We start from the raw sequence: 25,592 nt of genomic DNA, 5'->3' as shown, positions 1-25,592 counted from the left end.
TAGCATTAACCAAACAAGGCAGAGGAGAATCAGGTAAAGAGACAGCTAAGCCTATATTTTGATCAATATCCAGAACTCAAATTCCACATTCCTTCAACAATTACTTCCTGGTGATTGTGCAATAGGACTGTTCCCATGGAGGGTGGCAGTTCCAGTTTTAATGTTGTTTCTCATTAACCTACCCCAGTTACAACATTTTATGATATGTCACTCCTCAAAAGGGGATAATGAATGTAGAAGGAACTAAAGTCTGATTACAAAAATAAATTGCCCTTGTTCAAGGAGAGGTTCTTCCAGGGGGGAAAAGTGTGTGTGTGTGCGCACGTGTGTGTGTGAGATACCATCACAACTTTTTTAAAAATAAATTGCCCTTGTTCAAGGAGAGGCTCTTCCAGGGGGGAAAAGTGTGTGTGCGCAGGTGTGTGTGTGAGATACCACCACAACTTTTTAAACATGCTTGGTGCTTTTGCATGATGGACCAATCTCTCTGTTTTTAGCCTGGCAGGGAGATTAAAAACTGCTTGCAGGCTGTGAAAATTCAGATATGTAGGTGGGAGATGCAGCATTTGCTCTCCAAAGAGTGCCCACCTTAAGACGTCAGAGTAGCCAGTTCCACAAAGCCAATTCCTGCCGCCTTCTTATGGGTCTAACCTCCTTATAGACTGCAGCTTTAACTATTTTGTGATGCCAAACCACTTTTTTTTGTGATGTGAGCTTTGCACATGAGATAATCATGTTGATCTTGTAACACTGTTTCAGGCTTCTTTTAAGCTATCATTGTTTGTTTGTTTGTTTTTGGTGGACTATGTTTTTACGCTGAGCCAGGTTTTAGTGCTGTACTTAAAATTAATCTCTTTTGATGTTTTGCTTTTATTATTTTATTTCATAGCTGTCTTAAGCACAGATATATTTTAAAGTCACTCCATTCTTAGCATTAGTTTCTAAATAAAGGAATAAATGGTGCCGGTAGAAAGTCATATATAGCTGCATCATGTGATCAAAAAAGTGATGTGATTGTTCATCTGCCAGTAGACAGTCACACTCACAGGTAGATTGTGTGTGTTTGTGTGTGTGTGTAGTCATGTAGTGATTTGATTCCCAGATGTCAGGTGGCTGCTTTGTTAGTTGTCACCAACTGTAGCGTTTTTAGAGGCAGTAGAACTATGAGGAGGTCATTTCGTGGCCAGGTTAGCAACCCAATAATTGGATACTGAACAAGACCAAATATCTCTTTGTGCAACCTCATCACTTTACTGGTGATGACAGATTTTGAACCAACACCAGCATCTTTCACTCTATTGTATGGGATTTTAAAATTGTGCCCTTTGGAGAGAATCTTTGTTCCCCCAAGGTCCTTCTCAAAAGTAAGGCCTATTTTTTGAGTCAGCTTGGTGTAGTGGTTAGGAGTGCGGACTCTAATCTGGGAGAACCGGATTTGATTCCCCACTCCGCCACTTGCAGTTGCTGGTGTGACCTTGGGTCAATCACAAGTTCTCTCAGCTGTTCTCTCAAGGGCAGTTCTCGAGAGAGCTCTCTCAGCCCCACCTACCTCACAGGGCAGTGTTCCCTCTAAGCTGAGTTACTGTAAACTAGCTCACAGTTTTTTAGCCTCCAGCTCACACATTTTTGTTGTAGCTCAGGAAGGATGGCTCCAGAGCAAACTAATTTATGCAGTAGCTGAATCACTCACTCACAACTTTAATGCCAGTAGCTTGCAAAGTAGAATTTTTGCTCAGAAGATTCCACAGCTTAGAGGGAGCATTGCTCGCAGGGTGTCTGTTGTGGGGAGGGGAAGGGAGAATGTAAGCTGCTCTGAGACTCCTTCGGGTAGTGAAGGGTAGGGTATAAATCCAATCTCTTCTTCTTACACTGTAAGGGTGTTCCTGAACAAGATTTCCTTCAAAGCTGCGGTGTGGCGATCACGTGCACAGAATCATTACAAACTAAGCCTTATCTGTGTCTCAATGACCCTAATGGTTAATAAGGTGGGGTATAAATATCTAAATGAACAAATGTAATAAAACAATTCTTGCTGTGATCCTTATAGAGGATCAAAGGAATTGTAATCGATGCAGCAAGGAATTGCACAAAACTCCATGGGATTCAATCAGCATTTCTGACCGTGCAAACCGGCTAGGAATGGGAATTGCTTCTGCCACTTTAAGAGCCTGACACTGTCCCACAAGTGAGCTATTATAAAGGCAGGTAAGCTGCCATGCTTGGATTAAAGAGCTGGCAGCTAAGGAGAAAGAAGCAGGCTGCATCATGACCGGTCATAAGTGCTGGGGATACGGGCAGAAGGACGGTAGGTTATCCGCACTTCCCCCACCTCCATCTCCTCCCTTTCTCTTCCTTTCTGTTTAATATGTTTAGGAACTCCCTGCAGATGCCGACAGCTTGCCATGCAAGTCTGACTGGCGGGTAACTGGTTAAATAATATAAGCAAGTCTCAGATTATTATTACTATTATTTTCCTGCAGGCTCCACCAAAGCACAACCCAGGATACTTTTGCCCTTTCATCCGAAACACAAGAAGCGGTGTGTTTTCTCGGTGACCTGGGTGACCTTTGTCCCTTCGAAAGGCCTTTCCCAATAATAAAACCATATACTTTTCTCTTAGTGCACTCCTACAAATGCTGAAGCAAGACAGACTTTTTATGAGACTTGAACCAGGAGGGAAGAGTCACGCTCCAGAACTGAACCTGAGGGGGCAGCAATGCATACAAGTAAAATAAAAGGAATACAATTAAAAGGGACACGAAATAATTGTTGGAGAGGGATGGAGAACCGTGTTGTGTTCGCCCGTTATTTTTATATGAGCATTCCTGCAACCGAGCAGTGCAATGGGAGGATGTTCCAAAGTACAAAAAAGTTATTAAAACATTTCTAACATTCTCAAAATGCTGCAGATGTGTCACTTTTCACCGGTGATCTGACAAGCACTATACACTAGATGCACATCACACTTTGCGGTAGCAAGCTACACCGCTTTTGGTGCCAATGACTAATGGGGAAGAGCAGAAAATGGATAACATTTTTCTCATCAGTAACAAAACACAGAGCACTGGGTAAATGCATCAGGGAAGGAGCATAGCTGATTTTGCAGCGCCTAATTTTGCGTACATGGAATCTCTCTATCTCTTTCAGAGAGCCTGTACACGTCTCGAGACTCCCATAGAGCCTCTGCCAGTCCCGATATGGGCTACTGTTTCGACACAATTTAAGGGAGGAAATATACCACCTAAAAGTAAAAATTTCATCATCTCTAATAAGTAACACATGCATTATTATCCTGTCTGAAGAGCCCCCAGTTTTGTAGCTAATCCAAATCTGAACTTGCACAGAAATGGCACCATGTTGCCCATCTTCTTCCACATGACCTGGAGCTTCTGATGTGACCTGAGTGGTGCGGGGATACCCACTACAACAGTGTCCACACTGCTGTGATGACGGCAGATAAGTTCCCTCCCCCAAGCGTCTTGTCTTGTACAGAGGTTAGCGGTCCCCAGAAATTGTTCTTTAGTAGTCTGGTGTAGTCATTGATTATTCTAGACAAGTTCTTTTGGGACTCTGACAAAAGGATATACTGCTTTACACAGCGAGTGATTAAAATGTGGAATTCACTGCCGGAAGATGTAGTGATGGCCGCAGGTGTAGACAGCCTTAAATGGGGATTAGACAGATCCATGGAGGATAGGTCTATCAGTGTCTACCTCTGAATCCCAGTGACAGGAAGGAACACCAGGGAACACCTCTGCCTCCATGCCCTGTTGTTGGACCTCCAGAGGAACTGGTTGGCCACTGTGTAAGACAGGATGCTGGACTAGATGGACCACTGGTCTGATCCAGCAGAGCTCTTCTTGTGTTCTTATGACTGTCCCCCTAACAGTGAGGCAATCGTCAAAAGACTTATGGGAACAAAAAAAAAAAGAGAAGAACATCTGTGGTTCTGAAGGTGTGAGTGAAGTAACGGTGACTTTCTTTGTTTCCCAGGACCCTCTGAGTGGCACACGTTCTATCCCATCGCCCAAGGAAACCGTCAATCCCCAATTGACATAGACTCGAAGCAAGCTGTTTTCGACCCCTGTTTGAAGCCCCTCCGGGTTTCGTATGAATCGTGCACCTCCCTTGAGCTCTCCAACAATGGGCATTCGGTCATGGTGGACTTCAAGGACGTTGACGACAAGGCAGGTAAGTGTCGCCAGTCACTATCACCCTCCCAGAATGACACTCTTCTTTTGTGCCTTGGTGGCTTTTGTGCTGATCAAACAGGCATAAACTGAGGGCATTTTCAAAGCCACCAGGCAGCAAATGCTGCGTAGGTCACATACAGAATCCAACTCAGTGGGAAGCGGGGGGGAGGGACGGGACGGGACAGGACGGGAGAAAAATATAGGCATTTCCAGAGGTCATTTCGGGGGGGATCGCAGTTCCCCCGGGTGAGGTATGGGGGGCGGGGCACATGACGAAGCCCCGCCTCCTGCTTCCGGCCGCCCCGCTTCCGGCCCTCATTCAGCCAGGAGGAGGCAGGAGAAGAGGGAGGGTAAGTTGCTTCCTCCCTGCCTCTCCCCACCCCTGCCTGCCTGGGGCCAGGAAGGGCCTTCGCGGAGCTTCCTTGCACTCCTGCCGGCCTTGCAGGTCCACCGCCGGGCCCCTCATGGGGCTCGGCAGTGGAGCTGCAAGGCCGCCGGCGGCCGGGACCGTTGGGGGCGGGGTGTGTGGCCTTATGACACACTTCCGGTGATGCCAGGGGGTGTGGCCTTATGACACACTTCCGGTGATGTCAGGGGGTGTGGCATATGCTAATGAGTTATGATAATGAGTCCCCCTAGCTCTTTTTCTACGAAATGACCCCTGGGCATTTCCCATCATTTATCTCAAGAGAACATGGGGTTCTCTCTGTCGCTGGCTTATAAGAGAGTATTATCTGCACCATGAGGTTGTCTGACTTTCGAGGTTTAACTGTCATGGCTTTCCTCTCATGTATCCTGGGAACTGTGGTCGGGCTAGGGTGATGAAGATGCCATGTTAGAGAACCTTTATAAAGTTGCCAACTCCAGCTCTGGCAATTCCTGTAGATTTGGGTGCAGTGCATAGGGAGGGCAGGTTGGAATCCCTCACTGGGCCATGAAAGCCTCCCAGGAGGCCTTGGGCCTGTTGCAGTCTCTCAGCCTAATTTATGCTCACCAGGTGGTCGTTGTGAGGGATTAAGTGGAGGAGGAGGGAATGAGGTGAAAAGCCACTGTGAGCCAACCCCCAACCCCCAAAATCAGGGAGAAAAATGGAATATAAACAAAAAGTAAACAATCAGCTAAAGAGAAATAAATCACATTTCAACCAGTTTAAATCCAGAGTCTGGAAACGCCCTCAGTGTTTATCTTTGCTACTAGGTAATTCAAAAGTTGCTACCAGCACAGGGATGAGAGTGTCCTCCTCTTCTATTTCTTCCTCTTCATTTAATTCATAAATTCATTCTGACACTTTTACCCAATTTTTCTCCCCCCAACAAGGACCCAAAGGGACTTACAAAATACTGCAACAGAATAGATAAACAACCTTAACAACCAGAGCACAATTTAAATAAACAGAGGAAATAATACAGTGAATGGCACTGCTTGGAGACACCCTGGTGGGTGGCTCTTTTGCTCAGCTCAGATGTTCCTTCCTCCTGTTCCTTAGGTTTTACTCAGGCACTGTACCTTCTCATATGCCCCCCCCCAGGGTAGGGTTGCCAACTTTGGTTTGGGAAATACCTGGAGGTTTGGGGGGTGGGGTTTGGGGAGGGAGAGTTTGGGAAGAGGCAGAACTTCAGTGGGGTACAGTGCCATAGAGTCCACCCTCCAGCGCAGCCATTTTCTCCACAGGAAATGATCTTTGTTGTCTGGAGACTAGATCTAATTCTGGGAGATCTCCAGGTCCTACCTGGAGATTGGCAACTATACCGAGATCCAGTTAGATGCCAATTCAGATCTCTCTTCTTCTTTCACTGGATGATCAGCAGCTCAGCTACACATCTCTTCAGACCCTCCTTCTCCCAACGGTTCCCACCAGCAGGGGCCCAGGCTGAAAGCTACACCCTTTGGCTCTTGCCCTTCAGTGCCTCTGGGCCCGTTCAAGCTTAAGAAAGCTTTTAAAATGACATTGTCTACTCAATGACATTTTATTTATTTATTATCCTGACTTTCTCCCAAAGCAACTTACATGATTCTCCTGTCTGTCATTTATCCTCACAACAACCCAGTAATGTACATTAGGCTGAGAGACAGAGAGTGATCAGCCCCAGGTCACCCAACAAACCTCCGTGGCAGAATGGGGATTTGAACCTGGGTCTCCCAGATCCTAGTCCAACACATCATCCAGCATTGTGACACAAAATATAAACAAATCATGTCGCCTGCTTGTTTAATGTGTACAAGGTATTGCTCCGTCTCTTCTACCGACATGCCAAGGTCTCCCGACAGAGTTGAAGCAGTGCCAGAATTAGAAAGAGGAAGACCTCTGAGAGAGTAGGAGGCACAAGAGAGAAGATTTGGGAAGCTTTGCCCATACCATACTGCTGACTCATTCAGTGGAAGGGGGAGATGCCTACCTTCCCTTGGTCCGTGCCCAAGCACTGGTATCATGCGGCTACAGGTTCCCCCTGGACAGAGCGTAATGCAGAAAGATGCCTTCAGTGCTATGGTTACAGTCTCCAGTGACAGTCTGAGAAATGTTGGTGAGGCCATTCCTGGTATCACTAGAGCATTATCAGGTGCGGTGTTAAGTTGCAGCCATTCAATCACTTAAGAGCAACCTAACTTGCAAAGACCTGTGAGCAGGAATGGTTCACATGGAGGCAAACAGAATGAAGCCCTCCTCTCTAATGTTTATCAAAAGTGCTGCTGGACAGAACTGGCTCAAAGGTTTTATTGATTTATTTATTTGCCGTTCTATGGCCCCGGTCACACGGGCAGGAAACTGCAGAGGAGAAGCGTGGCTGTTTGCCCTGGGGCAAACTACTGCGCAGTTACGTGATCAGACCTCCTGTGGAGGTCCTGTGGAGGTACCGTGGAGGTTCCATGGCAAGGGAGAGGTGCCGATCACAGGACAAGCCGGCGCACAACGAAGAAGCGCGCGCCGCGGCAAACTGTTTTTTATTTTTGTATACATGACAAATGCGCATGCTCCGTTGGGTGCGCATGCGCATCCACAGAGACTTGGACAAAAAAAAAACACCTTATTTGCAAGGGGACATGGGCGGGTGCCGGATGCCACCGGAAACGCGATCAGACGCCCGCCCTTGCCCCGCAGTTTCCGGAAACTAGTACCTCCAAGGTACTAGTTTTTTGCCACGCAGTTTTGGCTGGAAGCCTCGGTTGAGCCCCGGGAGTGCTACGCTTCCCAGATGTGCTGGTGAGATCGCGCCCGGAAACTCTGGCTGTTTTCCGTCTCACTTGTGTGGCTTCTGTTACGTGTGACCGCAGCCTTAATATAGCAAGGATGACGGCATCTTCCTGTGAACTGAGAGTGCACATTAGAACCTCTTTTGAGAATCAGTTCTGCAACATCAGGATTCTGAGGCATGCCGTCTATATAGCAAGGCCGCCTTGCCAGAAACTGTAGGATAGGTGGAGTTGCCAACCCCCAGATGGGGCCTTGATCATCTGGAACTGCAGCTAAACTTCAGACTACTGAGATCAATTCCCCTGGAGAAAACATCTGCTTTCAGTGGTGGACTCTGTGGTATTATACCCTGCTGAGGTTGCTTCCCAGGCTTCACCCCCCCCAAATCTCCAGGAATTTCCCAAGCCAGAGTTGGCAACCCTAGGGATTACCTTGATTCATGTCCTGCTTTGTAGGTGCCCCATGATTTGCCTTTGACGTGTGCCAAGGCAGTCTGCATGAGAGAGCTGGCTATGCTGAATACGAATAGAAGCTTTAGTGTCAATTATGCTGCATCAGTGTCCCTGACATACACAGTTTTCACAAGGACTGCACTCTTTGTTTTGTTGGGGTATTTGCAAGTTCACTGTCTAATGTCATGAAAGGTTAACCTGTTTGTTTGTTTGTGTATGCTGATTTGTAGTTAGTTAGCTTAAAAGGTTTCCCTTGCTCGAAAGCCAGTCGAGTCCGTCTCTAGGGTTGCGGTGCTCATCTCCGTTTCAAAGCCGAAGAGCCAATGCTGTCCAAAGACGTTTCCGTGGTCATGTGGACGGCATGACTAAACACCGAGGCACACAGAACGCTGTTACCTTCCCACCGAAGTGGTATGAAATGACGAGTAGAAGTTCCTGCACTAGAAGGGGACGCCCTTTGCATAATGGCCTGGTCAATGGTTAATTTGTAGTTGGGTGCTGTGACCTGATATTCTGCTCACAGGCATTTTGGGGTTTCTTCTTCCCCCCTTTGTTTAGAGACTAGTGTGCTAGAATCCGTCTTGTAGCTATATAGTTAAATTGTTTATTGTTTCATGCTTATCATGTAACCCTTCCTAATTTCATTAGTAAACTTTCTTTTAGCTAATTTATACATATGTGCTGTGTGGTTCCCTTTCACTCAGCTACAATATCCAACGTAAGGTTATGGGCCCAGCATACTTCTGCTGTGTGTTTTATTTGTGAAAATAGGGTTCAGCTACAAATTATGATGAGTGAGACCCAGGGATGAGGTGAGGAAAATATAGCATGGGGTGGCCAAGCTGCGACTCAGGAGCCAAATGCTGCTCTTTCACACATATTGTGTGGCTCCTGGCAGGGCAGCTGGGGAAGCAAAGGGGAGGCATACCTCTCCAATTGGTCTCCCCTGTCCCAGCCAGTGTTCCCCTCCCTGGGTAGGCTTGAGGTGGGGGGAGCAGAGAAAGAAAGCAACTTTAACTTTAAATGATGGGGGTGTGTGGAGAACACATCTGAAGTTAAAGGTGCTTTTTCCCACTCCTCCTTCCCCCAATTTATTTGCTTTCTTTCCACCTCTCTTTTATCCTTTTCCTCCCTCCCTCCCCATGTATTTGCTTTCTTTCCATCTCTCTTTCTTTCCATCTTTCTTTCTCTCTCTCTCACTCTTTCTCCTTTACTTCCTTCCTCTCTCTCTCTCTCTTCCTTCCTTCCTCCCTCTCCCTCATCTATTTGCTATCTTTGTTTTTCCTCTCTCTTTCTTTCTATCTCTTTCATGCTTTCTTTCCACCTCTCTCTTTCTTAAACAAATAAATATCATTAGCAAACAAATTTCATTGGACAAATACATATCATTATCAATATCTATTTTACCCCTTTTGTTTTAATTTTGGCAGTCTCATTTAGTGTTAATAAAAAGCAAATTTGCATATTTTTCAATAAAAACATATTGTAATATTTGTTCATCTTGCGGCTCTCAAACATCTGATGTTTATTCTGTGTGACTCTTACATTAAGCAAGTTTGGCCACCCCTGATATAGCATGTTACTGAGCTGTGTGATTAGTGGGGATTTGAACCCGGGTATCCTGCAGTCCTAGCCCAACACTGTAACCAACATAGCTCCCTTTTAAAAAAAAATCACTATACCACACTAACCCCTTGCTTTACTTCCTGCTTACAGTGGTAAGTGGAGGCCCACTGGAAGATCCTTACAGACTAAAACAGTTCCATTTTCACTGGGGGAAAAGCCGGGGCTGTGGATCAGAGCACACCATTGACGGCAAATCTTTTCCTTGTGAGGTGAGTCACAACCCTACGACCTTTTAAGAGTGTTTATAAATAAAACCTGTGCACTGTGGTTGCAATTGCAAAGGTATTCATAGGATGCAGAAGTGTCTGGGTGCTGGTGGGGGATAGGGGGGGTAGGGTTGCCAGATCCAGGCTGGGAAACTCCTGGAGATTTGGGGATGGAGCCTGGGGAGGACAGGGACCTCAGTGGGGTACGATACCACTGAGTCCACCCTCCAAAGCATCCATTTTCTCCAGGGGGACTGATCTCTGTAGTCTGGAGATGAGCTGTAATTCCAGGGGATCCCCAGATCCCACCTGGAGGCTGGCATCACTGTGGTGGTCTCTCTTTGAAAATACCATTTACAGCATAAGAGATGGCTTACTTTTCTCTTGAGCTGCAGAAATGTGATGCACAGCATGGATTTGTTTGTTTATATTTACGTAGCAGTGGTTGAACACTGTACAAAAGTAAAATCACCAAAATAGGCCCTGACTGCAATGCTTACAATGGTATGAAGATATAAAAGTACCAATATGGATGTTAAATATCTCCCATAACAGTGTGGCTGCATTCTGGAAAAAGAGCACTGGATGAAGCAGCTCTGCAGGGAGGTATTTATGACGCTGTTCTAATGGGGATGTGTTCACAGTATTGTCACTTCTTACATATGAATGCTATACTAGGGCTTTTTGGGGGGTATCAGTAACAGCACTAACATAAAAGAATTCATTGTTAATGATAAAGATGTTTCCCCCCAATATATGATATTAAGTGCTCAGTAGCCCAGGGGTCCCCAACCTTTCTGAGCCTGCAAGAACCTTTGGAATTCTGATACAGAATGGTGGGCACAGCCACAAAATGGCTGCTGTGGGAGGTAGAGTCAATCAAAAAATGTCTGCCACAGGATATGGAGCCAAAACACAATAATGTCAGGGAGCAATGTTATTTATAACTATAATAGTAACTCTTTGGCGTTCCAGGCAGAAGTTCTGTTAACAGGATGCCTTTTAATCTGCCCAGCCAGTCAGATGCCCTGCTGGGCAAATACCCACCTAGCCCCTCCCACTTTCTAAAAGCACTTGGCAGGTGCCAGGAAAGGTATCAGCAGGCAGTTGTAGCCGAACTCTATTTTCACAAATAAAACACGCAGCAGAAGCGTGCTGGGCCCATAACCTTATGTTGGATATTTTAGCTGAGTGAAAGGCACATTAGGTGAGAGCCTGCTGCAAAGCTGAGCATTGTTGTTATTGCTCCTTTATGACAGTGGTGGAAGACAGTTAGAGGAGCTACTCCCAGGAGGATAAGCTAAGGTGTTACTCAACTGGTGTAGGAGAGCACTGATTGGCCCTCTGTGCTAGCTAAGAATATACAGCTGTCATTGGCCGAAAAAACAGCACAGACAGATGTACTTTTTTGCTCTTTTACAATAAAAATTGCACATCAGGTAAAGAATGCTATAATGAAACCATTTGATAGGAAGTGGCGTCGTACTGTATGCTATTCTGCTGTATTGCAGAATGGATCCAAGGCTTTGGTTCTAAAACCCTGGTGAGTTCTGGCATGATGGGTTGATGAACCTGGGTCTGAAACGGGAGTTTTCTTTTGTGTTTACCATCCTTGCTGATTGATTCAACAAAGCAACAGCTGTTTGCAGGCTTCCTGAGCTTCATCAGCTTCCCAGAATGTCTGGCAGCTTTACGGTTCTCAGCAAAGCCAAGCGTTGGCCGCCTTTATTGCTTACTGAACGTAATCAGCTTTGCCCTTGTCAGCTAACATTTACAGTAATGATGTATAACTCTCTTCACCAGCTCCACTTAGTTCACTGGAACGCCAGGAAATATAGAACTTTTGGAGAGGCGGTGGAGGCTCCAGATGGCTTAGCAGTGGTCGGTGTTTTCTTAGAGGTAAGAGTCGCAGGAGTAGTCACTTCTGCTTAGAGAGGTGTTACATTTTCCACTGTTTAAGATCCCAAGGACAGGTTTAGGAAGTGGGACTTGTGGGGAAATAAGATGCCTAACAAGACTAAGCATATAAATAGCACTTGGTACATCATCACAGCAATCCTTGTAAGGTAGGCTGGTGATATACTACAGAGGGGACTGTCCTGACTTGGACAGCACAGGCTAGTCTGATCTCATCATATCTTGGAAGCTAAGCAGAGTCAGCCCTGGTAAGGATTTGGATGGGAGACCCCCAAAGAAGCCTGGGATTGCTCTGCAGAAGCAGGCAATGGCAAACCACTTCTGTTCGTCTCTTGCCTTGAAGACTCTACTGGATGGCCTGTCTAAGACCACCTAGTGAATTGGCACCAAAACTGGCTGAGATGAGATTTGAACCAGCATCCTTTTGGATCCTAGCACTGGCTCTTGGCACCTCTACTACACAAGCCAGCAATGTCATCAAAATATTCAAGTAAACTGTAGCTGTGTACTTTTACTGTTCATCTGGGTGCACAAGCTGACCAGCTATCTGCTGTGACTGTCATGGTTACAAGAATCTACTTTCTTAATACATCTCTTTTGTCATTTTAAATTTTTAGATTGGAAAAGAACATCCTGGTATGAGCAGATTAACAGATGCCTTGTACATGGTCAAATATAAAGTAAGTCTTAAATCAAAACCTAAAAGTAAGCTTTGTGTGATTTGGCATTCTTCATTCAGACACCGCTAGTACAGTGGCTAGCCCCTTTTATAGTGTCTAAAGCAACAAAACAAGGCCACCTTTAAACAAGCTAGGGTGCTCTACAGGGGCAGAACTTCCCCAGCGTGCAAAAAAAAAAAAGTAACCAGAGGAAAGGGGGAGGTGGCAAAAGCAGTCTGGTATGTTCCAAGAGGCATGGATCGTATAGTGCGGTTGAATCAGTTGTGAGGCAAATGAGAGAGCAGACGTTAGCTTGCTGGTGTTCCTGTGAGTTTATAGAATCCTGAAGGAAGAGATTTGTGGGGTGGGATTTCCAAATTGTCCTCCCCACGCAAACACACTTCTTCACAGGCCTCCAGTTTGGCTGCGGTTACACGAGCCAGTTGGAGCGGAGGGGAAGCGAGGCTGTCTCCTCTGGAGGAAATTGACACACAGTTGCGTGATCACACATCCCTTTGTAGCTGCAGGCACAGCCCGTCACTGTGTGATCAGATGCAACTGCAGGTGAGTTGTTTGTGGGGTTTTGGCCGTTTCCCTTGCACATAAATGAGGAATCGCACCTCAGCATTGAGGGTCCCCTATGGAGTATGCGATGATGCACGTGCTGTGAGGGAGGGAGGAGAGAATGGAACCAAGCCGGAATGGCCTGATCAGACCACCCTGACGGCACGAGAGCATGCTTGCACGATCAGTCGGGGAGAGTCTGTCCATGGCCTGTCGGAACCCATTTACTACTGGACTTTCCCTGGTGTCTTTTAACTCCGCTTCTGTAGTGGAGCAGCACAGCTTGCCGATGACTGCGGGAAGCTTCCCAGATGTTGCTGTCTGATCACACCCTTTAGATCCGTCAGGCATCTGCACCTATGTCGGATCTAAAGGCGCATGAGATCGCAGCCTTTGTCAAGGATCTACTTTTGCATCTCAAAGTCAACGGCTGGACAGTTCTCTTAGGATTCAGATGTATCGTTATTATTTAGGCAGCGGCAGCACTGCAAATAGTCCTTTTTGAAAGCAATACATTCACCTTCCATAACCTTAACTCCGTCCCCTTTGGATTGGGTTTCTTCCGTTCCCCTTTGGACCTGTTCCCTTTGTTCGAGCCACATGCAAAGCCGATGCATGCCCTCAACTCAGGTGGGTGGGGGGTTCCCACAAAGAGGCCGAACCCACACTTGAGTTCAGACCACATCTGACTGCTAGGGGAGCATGGAGGCTCACAAGAATGCTTCATCACACAAAAGAGGGGGGAAAGATCCTCCACACAGAATACTAGCTGAGGAGATGGGCTGAAACTGAACATATTCTGAAATAAAGTCTGTTTTTCTCCAAAATCGCCTGTCAACACAAATCTGTTTCCCCTATGTACTTTGGCAGTGAACTTGTCAGTTTCAGTCTGGCTGTGGGCTTCTCAATTTCAGTCTGAAATTCGGATCAGCTGTTCTGGTTTGGACTGCTTTGATACAGCTTCATAGTGCTGCGCAAGAACAATCCTTGTGCGGCCTCCAGGAAGTTTTAAATGTGCAGTTTGCACTCTTGGTTTCTGCCCATTAACCCCCACCACCACCCCAGTCCTAATCCTTGTCCATCTTTTCTTTAGGGAACAAAGGCTCAGTTTACGTGCTTCAGCCCAAGAAGTCTCCTGCCCTCTTGTCTAGATTACTGGACATATCCTGGATCCTTGACAACACCTCCCCTTAGTGAGAGTGTGACTTGGATAGTCCTGAAGGACGCCATTAGGATATCTGAAAAACAGGTAAACCTGGAGACTTGTATCTCTTTGTTGTTTGCAATAGGATCCATGATACCTGCTCTTAAAAACCTGCATTAAAACATGCTATGTTATTGTATTTGTTATAGCAACAATGCAATGTCCCGGAAAAGCAAAAAACAGTACTTAGAGTGGCAGTAATGTTGTAGTTGCTACAGTGTCACGCTAGGATTTGGGAGAGCCAGGTTTGAACCCTCACTCTGCAATGGAAGGTCATGGGTGACCTTAGGCCAGTCACAGATTCTCAGCTTAACCTGCTTTATAGGCAGTAGACAAGAGTAGTCAATGCTCCCTCTAAGCTGTGGAATCTTATGAGCAAAAATTCTACTTTGTGAGCTACTGGCATTAAAGTTGTGAGCGAGCGATTTGGCAGCTGCATAAATTTGTTTGTTCTGGAGCCCTCCTTCCTGAGCTAAGACAAAAATGTGTGAGCCAGAGGCTAAAAAACTGTGAGCTAGCTCACACTAACTCAGCTTAGAGGGAACATAAGAGTCCAGGAGCACCTTAAAGACAAACAAAATAGGATTGTTGAGAGGATAAAATGGACCATTTACCTGTATCATTTCTGTAAAGAAGCCCTAAGGAACCCTTTGTCTGTTGTGAATGCAACTAGTCATTTTAACACCCCACTTACCCCTCCCATAGACCTTAACTTAAAGGTCTCCTTTTCCTTTTTTAAAGAACCATATTTGGTTCCATACTAAGCCACATTATGGCTCAAGACCCAAAGTTCGTAGATCCTTGTGTGTAGAGTCTACAAACCGAAAACAAAGAAACTAATGTTTAACGTAAAATTATACCATCATCCCAAGCTTAGTTGCGCACTTCTCAGTCCACTGAAGTCGAAGGACTTTGGGAGGCATAACTCTGCTCAGGATAGGATGGCTGCTCTGCTAAAACAGGAGTGTTTCTCAGCCTGAGGGTTGCAAAGCCTCTGAAAGTAAGTTGCAGGTCAGCCCTCGTTAATGGCCGCTTCTGCCCTTTCCATTGCTCTTTTTTATATTTTGGAAACCAAGCTCTGACCCTGCAAAACCGGATCCTCCATACATTCATTGGTATTTTTTTCTTCACTGAATATACACATCGATCAAGTAAAACGTGTCCTGATGGCTACTGGAGTGAGTAGAATCTTAGGGGGGAATTAAAGGGAGTAATGGAGAAGGAGAGGATGGTCAGAAGGCTGGAATGTAAACTCTGTATGCAAAGGCTGTGTATGTCGTGATGCCGCTCGCTTCGGGTTCATGGTTAGGGTTGCCAGCTGCAGGTTGGGAAATACCTGCAGATTTTGGGGGGGTGGAGCCTGAGGAGGGTGGGGCTTGGGGAGGGGAAGGACTTCAGTGAGGGATGATGTCATCGAGTCCACCTTCCAAAGCAGCCACTTTCTCCAGGTGAACTAATCTCTGTCGCCTGGAGATCAGTTGTAATAGCAGGAGGTCTCCAGACATCCCCAGGAGAAGAAGAAGAGAAGAGATTGGATTTATACCCCGCCCTTCACTTGGAGTCTCAGAGCGGCTTACAAACTCCTTCCCCTTCCCCTCCCCACAAAAGACACCCTGTGAGGTGGGTGGGGCTGAGAGAACTCTGACACAAACTGCTCTTTTTCAAGGACAGCTGTGCCAGAGCTTGCAACTGACCCAAGGTCACATCAGCAGGTGCAAGTGGGGGAGTGGGGAATCAAACCTGGTTCTCCCATATTAGAGTCCGCGCACTTAACCACTACACCAAACTGGCTCTCAGGCTGGCAACAATATTCATAGTGGAGTCAGCTGCGCCCTTTCCATGATGTTTGTTGATTTCTCAAAAACATCGAGTTGACCACTGTAGAAGAAGAAGAAGAGATTGAATTTATATCCCGCCCTTCACTCGGAGTCTCAGAGCGGCTTGCAAACTCCTTTCCCTTCCCCTCCCCACAACAGACACCCTGTGGGGCTGAGAGAACTCTCTCAAGAACTGTCCTTGAGAGAACAGCTCTTGAGAGAACTATGCATTGCCCAAGGTCATCCAGAAGCTGCGAGTGGAGGAGTGAGGAATCAAACCCAGTTCTCCCAGATTAGAGTCCATACACTTAACCACTACACCAAACTGGCTCTCAGATAATGTAGATAATGAAATGTTGAAGTAGATGAGTGCCAAGGTCATAGTATGCGTTAGGGTGTCAAAAAAATACTTTGGGCCAGCCCTGGATGGGTCACCACACCAAGTATATTTGGACTTGTGGGTCACCATACCAAGAAGGTTGGGAACTGCTGTGCTAAAATTCCTTGGAGCCCATTTGCTCATTGTAAATAAGTGGCGGATATTATGATGAAAGTTATCTGTGTCTTTCCTATTAGCTATTGTTTGTGGCCTGTGATGATCTTCCTAAGCAATAATGCTGTCGTGCCTGACTTTACAGATGGGAAAATTCCGAACACTCCTCTTTACCACTGAGGATGATGAAAGGATCCACATGGTGAATAACTTTCGTCCCCCGCAGCCTCTTAAGGGAAGAGTCGTACGTGCGTCTTTCAAGGTTTAAAGCATCACGAATGAACTTCAAACAATCCAAAGTGCTTCAGTATCTGCAAGGACTGGATAATTGGGCTTCAGAGTAGATCTCCAGATCAAAGGGGCCACAGGGCATTAAAAACATTTGATACAAGCGCCGATTAAATGAGGATACCAGTTACAGAGCTTATGGTAGAGACAGTGCTCATGCTTCCCCATGCTTCCTCAACAAGGCAGAGCAGGAAATTGGGAGTCATTTGTCTTCCAGAGAACCTCAGCTTTCATTTCTTACAGGAAAGTTTCTAGCCCTCATGGTGGCAGAAGGAAGCTTTAAAAAAAGATAGGTACTGTTGAGGTCTCAGAAACCAAAAGCTGCCTTCAGTGGGGTCTCTTAGAAGCCACAAGAGGGTTCCAATGCTCCCTCTAAGCTATGGAGTCTTGTGAACAAAAATTCTACTTTGTGAGCTACTGGCATTAAAGCAATGAGTGAGTGATTTGGCTACTGCATAAATCAGTTTGCTCTGGAGCCATCCTTCCTGAGCTAAGACAAAAATGTGTCAGCCAGAGGCTAAAAAACTGAGAGCTAGCTCACACTAACTCAGCTTAGAGGGAACACTTGGGTCCCTAAACAGCTCCTTGCAGCGACCACCTCAGCCAGTGCTTTCCATCCTTCCATCCTCTTGACAGAAGAACTTATTCAGTGAACCCTGGGAGTAAACAAATATGGGTACCAGAACAAATGGTGCAAATCACACATGCCAAATTGTGCGGCTGACAAGATTCTTTATACCTAACTCCATGTGTAATTACTTGGAAATCATGTGCCACCCTGTTCAGTGGGGCATATTCGTAAATAAGCGGGCTTATGGTTTGCAGTGCAGACCCAAACCCAGTTACGTCCTTCTAAGTTCATTGACTTCAGTGGATTTAGAAGGGTGTAACTCGGCTTCAGATTGCACTGTTGGATAACTAGATGTTTCCGACAGTAGTAGTTCTACTGGTCTCATAGTATAGGTACTGGCAGATTCAGGCATGGGAAGGGGAAAGTGACCCACATACTGTTGCAAAGGGAGAACATAAGAAGAGCCATGCTGGATCAGACCAAAGGCCCATCTAGTCCAGCCTTCTGTTCACGCAGTGGCCAACCAGCTGTCTCTAGAAAGCCCACCAGCAGGATGACTGCAAGAGCATCCTCCCGCCTGTTATCCCCAGCAACTGATATAATGAGTCATACTGCTTCTGGTACTGGAGGGATTAGATATCCATCATTACTAGTAGCCACTGATAGCCCTGTCCTGCATGGATTTGTCCACTCCCTTTTCAACTTGGCAGCCATCGTCGCCATAGTCTGTGGCAGTAAGTTCCACAGTTTAGCTATGTGCTGTGTGAAGAGGAACGTCCTTTTATGTCTTGAATTTCACATCCATCAGCTTCAGTGGAGGACCGGGGTGGCTCTAGTATTAACAGCCACCAGGGAGCCATTTATACTGGCGTAAACCTGGGCGACACTGTTGCAAAACCACTAAGAAATGCAATAAACGGCCATCCGGCATAGAGACTAATGAAAAGTGGAGAGTAACTTGGGAATCAAAAGCCCTGCAGTTTCTCCAATTAAAATGAATGAGTCGGTGAAAGTAATCTTTAAAATGAATGAGTCGGTGAAAGTAATCTTTTCATAGTCCTCTGTGTTTAATAGCTGTACATTGTCCACAGCTGTAGCTATAAAAGGAAAGAATGTTTTGCTTGACCAAGTCATAGCATGGCTCGTTGCGCCTAGCTGGGCTGCATTGTCCTTGGAACCACATATCCTTGTTTAAATTGACAGTCTTAAAAATTGCTTCTTGGTAATTGAAACTTATTGTATAATTGACTTTTAATCTTTTTTTGTGGGGGAGAATCCTAGACCCTGTATCTGCACTAGCCGAGGTTCCTCTGAATCTAGAGTATGGATGCAGTAATACCATTCCCTTCTTGCCTCGTTTTTCCGCAGAAGGAATGAGAAATGGCATTGGAGCAATATTGTCCCTCTTTTTTTGTACTTCGTCTGGGGGATGGAGAAGGGGTGTGCAAGTTAACGCAATTTGGCAATTCTGATACAACCTCATTCTAGACTTACTGGGCCTAGCTTTTGCCTCACCCTGAGAACGTCTCCTGGAATGTAGCTGGCAGTTCTGTATAGCAGATAGGAACCATAATGGTGAATGGCATGCAAGGGGTCCCAGGTTTGGTCCCTGGCATCTCCTGGTAAAAAGAACAGGTTGTAGGTGATGTGAAAGAGCTCTACCTGAGATCCTGGAGAGTCACTGCCAGTCTGAGGAGACTTTGATGGACCAATGGTCTGATGCAACATAAGGTAGTTTCCTGTGTTCATTTGAACTCCATTACCAATAAACTCATTGGGGAATCTACTGGAGAATCCCACATTTCCTAACAACACAGTTTCAAAACCACTTCTCTGTCTCATAATTTCTAATGGTTAGAGTTTCAGACTAGGATCTGGGAGACCCAGGTTTAAATCCCCATTCTGCCATGGAAGCTGGCTGGGTGACTTGGGGCCAGTCACACAGACTTAGCCTAACCTACCTCACAGGGGTGTTGGGAGGGTAAAATGGAGGAGTGAGTGAGGTAAACCACTTTGGGTCCACATTTGGGGAAAAGGTGGGGTAGAAATTATAATTATGAATGAATACAATAATTATAATTAATGAAATAATAAATGAATAAAATAATTATAAATTACAAGGGAATAAAATCATAAATCTGTTTATATATGTAAAATATGTGTGTCTTGCCTTTGCTCCTTAGACTCAAGGCGGTTAACAGTGCAACAATGAACTGGAAGGACACAAAAACATTAGTTGGTTAACAAGACCAAAACAAAGATGCAAGACAAAACAAAAACATGAAAACCAATACAAATTAAAAACACAGAGAGATATTTTAAAAAAACTGCACAGCTTAAACACAAACACTGACAGTAAAACACTCTTGTGTTTCCCTTTCAGCTTCCTTCTGTTTGCCTCATTTTTGTAAAGCTCCCTCTGTAGAAATCAAATGTTACAGTTTTGGACTTTAGGGATAACTTTCCATTGAGCTGCGGTGGCTCAAGTGGTTAAGAGGCTGAACTGCAGGCTGTGGAAGGTCAGTAGTTCAGCAGTTCGAGACCCAAGTGTGCCGCATGACGGAGTGAGCTTCCGTCTCTAGTTCCAGCTCCTGTCAACCTAGCAGTTCGAAAGCAAGAAATTGCAAGTAGATAAATAGGGACCACTTCGGTGGGAAGGTAACAGCGTTCCGTGCGCCTTGGTGTTTAGTCATGCCGGCCACATGACCATGGAAACGTCTTCGGACAGCGCTGGCTCTTCGGCTTTGAAACAGAGATGAGCACCGCAACCCTAGAGTCAGACTCGACTGGCTTTCGAGCAAGGGAACTTTTACCTTTACCTTTACTTCCATTAATATGAATGCTTAACTTAATAGCACTGTCGTCACTGTTCCCAATTGGTGCAACAACCTTTATGTCTCTCACCAGGACCTGAGACAGAACCAAGTCCAAGATATTGCCCTTTGGCCCTGCAGGGCAACTGGATCGCCCCTATGTGAAACAGGATGCAGGATTGGCTGGACTGCTGGTGTTATTCAGCAGGGCTTTTCTGGCGCCTGTGTGTTATGACCCATTCAAAAACAACAACAGCATTTCAATACTCCATGGAAACGAGTGCTACTTAAAAACAATTAGTCTGCACATGCCACCTAGTGGCCTCGATTCACTTGGTTATTTATTGGCTTTGCTTCTGTCCCCTACTCGAGAAGCAGTCTTGCTGCCTGGAAAGATCTGGCCTTGGAAACAATCAGAATGTAAGTAATTTCAAATGGCTTTTTTTGCTTTATTGTGATCTAACTGGCAACAACACAATCACGGCTATAACCATTTCAGGTGGCTTGCTGTGTTGGTCTGTGGTAGTAGAGGAAGATTCGAGTCCAGTAGCACTTTAAAGACAAAGGGAGTTTGTCTGATATACCCTGGATATCTTGTTGGTCTTTAAAGTGCTGCTGGTGGTGGTGGAAAGTGCCATTAAGTTGCAGTCAACTTACGGCAACCCTATAGGGCTTTTCAAGGCAAGAGACATTCAGAGTTGGTTTGCCATTGCCTGCCTCTGCATAGCAACCCTGGGCTTCCTTGGTGGTCTTCCATCCAAGTACTAACCAGGGCTGACCCGGCTTAGCTTCTGAAATATGACAAGATTGAGCTAGCATGCACCATCAGATCAGAGCCTTTAACGTGCTATTGGATTTGAATTCGGGTGTAACGGTAGTCTTGTAACTCTTGAGATTTTTTTTTTTAATTGATTTGGGATATTTCCATCTTGGAACCCCAGAGAGACAACCAGTAGTTTCAAAGAGGTGCTAGGCATGATCTCTCTGTAGCGCCGACATCATGTGAGAGCCATGCTAGGTGTGAGTGATCTGTAGACGGGTGCAAATGACAAAGTACAGCAAGGAGACTTTTGCAGTGACACAAAGGTTGAGGAGACAGGCAAGGGAATGTGGCAAGACAAGCCACGCCACGGTGGTTGGTTGCATGATAAGGCCAGGAGATAAGTCCCCTATCGCACAGCTCTGGTGAGAGTTTTCAGCAACACCCATATTTTACTTCTGAAGGCATTCAAGGTCATCCTGGAGAGGAATCAAAGTTATTTCAACCAGCCTTCACTTCCAAACTGATCTCACGTTGTTAACATTTCCTATAAATCTTGAGCTGTAATTCCAAACATACTTCCTTGGAAGCAAGTGCTGTCAAAATCAATGGGACTTTTCTTTTTGGTAAATAACTTTTAATTTAAGAATAAAGGCACTGCACTGCAGGATCATTAGGTACTGTGGTTTGCCTAAACGTTTCCCCCCATATCTTCACAACAAAGAGGACTAGAGACTTACTTTAAAAAAAATGAAAGTTGGGGAGCCAGAGGAACTAATAAATCATAGCTTGGATCCAGAGGTAGATTTTTGCTCAGTCCTTCCATTCTTTGCAGATTCATTCCTCATGCTGTTCTGGGGAGGCAAGTCCCCTGTTCCCCAGGAGCATTTGGGAGGGGGCCATTGGGCTTCAGCAAAATGGGGGGGTGCCCTCCATTCTTTGCAGATTCATTCCTTATGCTGTTCTGGGGAGGGCAGTCCCCCCTTCCCCAGGAGCAGCATTTGGGGCGGGGGCATTGGGCTTCAGCAAAATGGGGGGGTGCATGAATGTTCCATTCTGTTGAGGTATCCAAACCCATGGCCGTAGATTGTAATAACCTCATTCTGCAAGAATGTGATAGCAATTACTTTTTTTTTTTAAGTCCTCAGAAAATTTTATAGCAGCAGGGGTGGTTGGGGAAATGCATGAAAAATGGTGTCTAACAGAAGAAAGTGCGCCTAATACTCGCTTGGGGACACTCCAATGCATGTGAAAATGCCTCTTCATTCACAGTGGCGATGACAGGGAAGCAGAGAATCCTCACTATGCAAATACAGCCACCGACTACCATAGAGATCAATAATTTGGAGTGACAGCAGGTTTTAAAATTCTAAATAGGGATGGTGTTTGGAGAGAGGGATTTTCTTGAGCAGCGTGCCTTTGCTTTTATTTTGTACAATATTTATTGACCATTTCTTGCACACAAGGATTCCCAGTGCAGTTGACACGAAAAAAATGAACACAATGAAAACTTCATAAAAAACAGAAAGCTAAAAGTGCACAGGGGCAACAAGACAACAGAAGTTCAAGGGCCAAATACGTCTGATACATCTGTGTCTGTGCATGTAAGTTGCCCAGAGCCTCTGAAAAATACTGGAAAAGAAGCTTAAAAGTTATAATAATTTTGTCATGTTGTTATTCAACCTGAAGAAAAGAAGTCGTTTTGGTTGATATTTGGGGGAAATGATATAAAAACAGTTAGAGAAAATGGTCGTCCTGTTTTATAAAACCCCAGTGCCTTTTGTTCAGGACACAGGTAAAATAGACAGGCAAATCCATGGAGTTAGACATGGGCTGGCTTGATTCTCCACTGCAAAAGAGAGGAGAGGAGTTCTTGGTTTTCCAGACTGCAAAGAAGCTTGACCTCAGGAAACAGGCAGAGGGGAGGGGCAGCCGGAGCACTCATTTATACCCAACGCACCACTCACCTGTCAAACGTACAGGCTTTTGGCTAATTGGGATTAGCCACAGATCGAGCATGAGCTGACAACAATAAGAGATTGGTCTCTGAGTGGCTGATGCTGTGAAATTGGCATTTACTTAACAACTCAGACTGGGCATAAACTGGATTTCATAATTTAAGGCTGAGATGAGACTTGTCGTGCCTTCCCATCTGCATGCTATCTGCATGGCGTCTGCATGATATACCATCCACAGTCTTCACACAAATAGTTTTTAGGAAGAGGAAAGTGCTGGATACTCATCCTTGCCGAAGTCCTATCCCCTAATTTCAGCTAGCCTGCAGCGAGGGAAAAAATGCTTCTGACCAGTGTTCCCTCTAAGCTGAGTTAGTGTGAGCCAGCTCACAGGTTTTTAGCCTCCGGCTCACACATTTTTGTCTCAGCTCAGGAAGGAGGGCTCCAGAGCAAACTAATTTATGCAGCAGCCAAATCTCCTGCTCAATATGTTAATGCCAGTAGCTCACAGAGTAGAATTTTTGCTCACAGAGCTTCATAGCTTAGAGGGAACATTGCTTCTGACTGTGCTTGTCCTGTCTAGCATGATCTTGCAGCTGAGGCAAACGCTTTCCAGGTGTGACTCAATGCACAGCCACTGAAGAGAGCTTAAATCGTCTTTATTTAACTTCACACACATTCAGAAGATCATTTACTCACAATCGAGCTATCTGGGTGGAAAGTTACATCTTATGATCTAGGTCAGTTCTATCGCCGTGGTGCGTCGTATGATCTAGGTCAGTTCTATCGCCTTGATGAGAAAAGAGATGGGCTTCCCCTCCCCTTGCAGTAAGGGTTGAAGGACAAAGAAATGGAAAAGAACAATACAACTACTATCCTTGCGCCTCTGAGCTCAGGAAATTACTCTTAATGAGCCAGTCAGAGGGAAGCTTCTGGGACCCCTAACTGTGGACTCCAATTCCCAGGTGAAACTACTCTTAAAGGTACATTAACGCTGGCTGGGGGCAGCACAGTGCTCAAAGGGGATCTTTCTCTTAACAGAACATCCTTTCCCCCCCCTTGTCAAGTGGCAATTGACTTACAGTGACCCTTGCAGGGTTTTAAGGGCAAGAAATTAACAGAGGTGGTTTGCCATTGCCTGTCTCTGCATAACAACCCTAGACTTCCTTGGTGGTCTCCCATCCCAGTAGTAACCAGAGCTGACCATGCTTCGCTTCCAAGATCTAATGAGATCGGGCTAGTCTGGGCTATCCGGATCAGGGCAAACATCCTACTGAGGCAAAAATGGGACATTCAGGTTTCACAGCTCAGTACCAGGCTCTGAAAGTCTGGATTAGTCATTATGATACATCAACTGTAGAATAGGCTGCAGGCCCAAGTAGTCATTTGCCATTCCCTTGGGACATGTAGCTATTGTCCGTAGGCAAGCACCAGAATCCAAAAATACCTGAATTGCCCATGGGGCTAGGAGACGGAAAGGCACAAAAACTCTGCCTAGTATGGGAAAGGATGGTTGGGGGATACGAATATGACAAAGGGGACTTGCATGGTTGAAATGAAGACTGAATCTCAGATCTGGAGAGAGGAGAAAAACCTGTTCTGACCAGTGGCTTTTCAATTAACTTTTTGTATACCTTCTCTATTTACTCTGTTTGAAATGTGTTGCGTCTGTTGGGGCTACAGAACATGCTTGGTATTGCTTATGTTGTGGGTTCAAAGACTAGGGCTTACTCTGATAAAACCAGAGGATGTTTTGGCATGCCTGGAATTTTGAGCCAGCCGGTTTGCCGGTCTGAACACTATGAAAATACATCCACGCATTTACTAGAATACCCGTTGTGCTGGCTGTAACTCCTGACTTACATCTAGAAATGTTTCTGTACATGCCCGACTTACTGTAGTAGGCTGGTAATTTGGTGATCGAAGATACAGGAGTTGTTTGTGCTGTTTTACTGTTTTGTGTGCCCGCCTCGCTCCTGATCCACTCAGTCCTCAAGAATCTTTGGGATTCTTAACACAGAGTCCAGTCACTGGTGGGAAAATGGGTATACTTTATAGGGGCCTAGAGATCCAAAAGGTCTCATCCCAGGCTCTAAACCAGCCACGATGATATGACATTACCATGATATTTATGTCATTTCAGAAATCAAATGGAAATTGGTTTTCCCCCACCCACAATTCATGAGATTGTATGTATGAACTAGGATGGGGGCAGGCTGTATCTTTGTGCTGAACACAGAGAAATGATATTTAGGCCTACGTGGTTGACACATATTTCACATTCTTATCCTTAGGGCAGCAGACAGACATTTGTTCTCTATATTATCACAATGTAAGTAAGGTAGATGGTGCCTAGTCCAAAGTCACTCCTGGGAGCTTCTCAGCTGTGTGTGGATTTGAACAAGGACTAGGGTTGCCAAGTCAATATTTCTTACCGGCAGGGGAGTCTTGCCGGGCTCCGGGAGCTGTCCGTCGATGTGCGCGTGCCGCCAGCACGTCACCGGAAGTGACGTGCGACGTCGATCACGGTGAAGGCGTGGCCCCGATCGTCGGAGCGAAAACCATAGTTTTCCCTCCGACGATCGGGGCCACGCCTCCAACGTGATTGACGTGGTTGCGTCACCTCTGGCGCTTCGGGGGGGGGGCGTTCCCCCCGGGGGCCAATTCCGCGGTGGCAGAAATCGGGCCTCCGAAGCAGGGGTTTACCCGCCCCCACTTGGCAGCCCTAACTAGGACTGGCAAACTCCAGGTGGCACCCGGAGATCTTCCACAATTACGATTGATCTCCAGACAACCAAGAACGGTTTTCCTGGAAAAAATGGCTGCTTTGGAGGGTGGACTCTCTGTGGCATTTATACCCTGCTGAGGCCCCACCCCTCCCCAA

The 25,592-nt window shown here is 45.9% G+C and overlaps 1 protein-coding gene across 1 annotated transcript; it reads left to right on the top strand.

The window, feature by feature from the left end:
- The first annotated feature begins 2,265 nt into the window (after positions 1-2,265).
- Positions 2,266-16,589, top strand: CA7 (carbonic anhydrase VII). Its single transcript, XM_015424263.1, has 7 exons — positions 2,266-2,305; positions 3,994-4,191; positions 9,552-9,670; positions 11,471-11,566; positions 12,202-12,264; positions 13,901-14,056; positions 16,467-16,589. The coding sequence occupies exons 1-7, from the start codon at positions 2,266-2,268 to the stop codon at positions 16,587-16,589; spliced, it is 795 nt and encodes a 264-aa protein (XP_015279749.1).
- Positions 16,590-25,592: the final 9,003 nt, after the last annotated feature.

Source organism: Gekko japonicus, unplaced genomic scaffold (genome assembly GCF_001447785.1).
Source record: "Gekko japonicus isolate JY-2015 unplaced genomic scaffold, Gekko_japonicus_V1.1 scaffold2169, whole genome shotgun sequence".
Taxonomy (NCBI): domain Eukaryota; kingdom Metazoa; phylum Chordata; class Lepidosauria; order Squamata; family Gekkonidae; genus Gekko; species Gekko japonicus.
The sequence above is the reverse complement of the archived record's forward strand: the minus strand, read 5'-3'. Positions and strand labels throughout refer to the sequence as shown.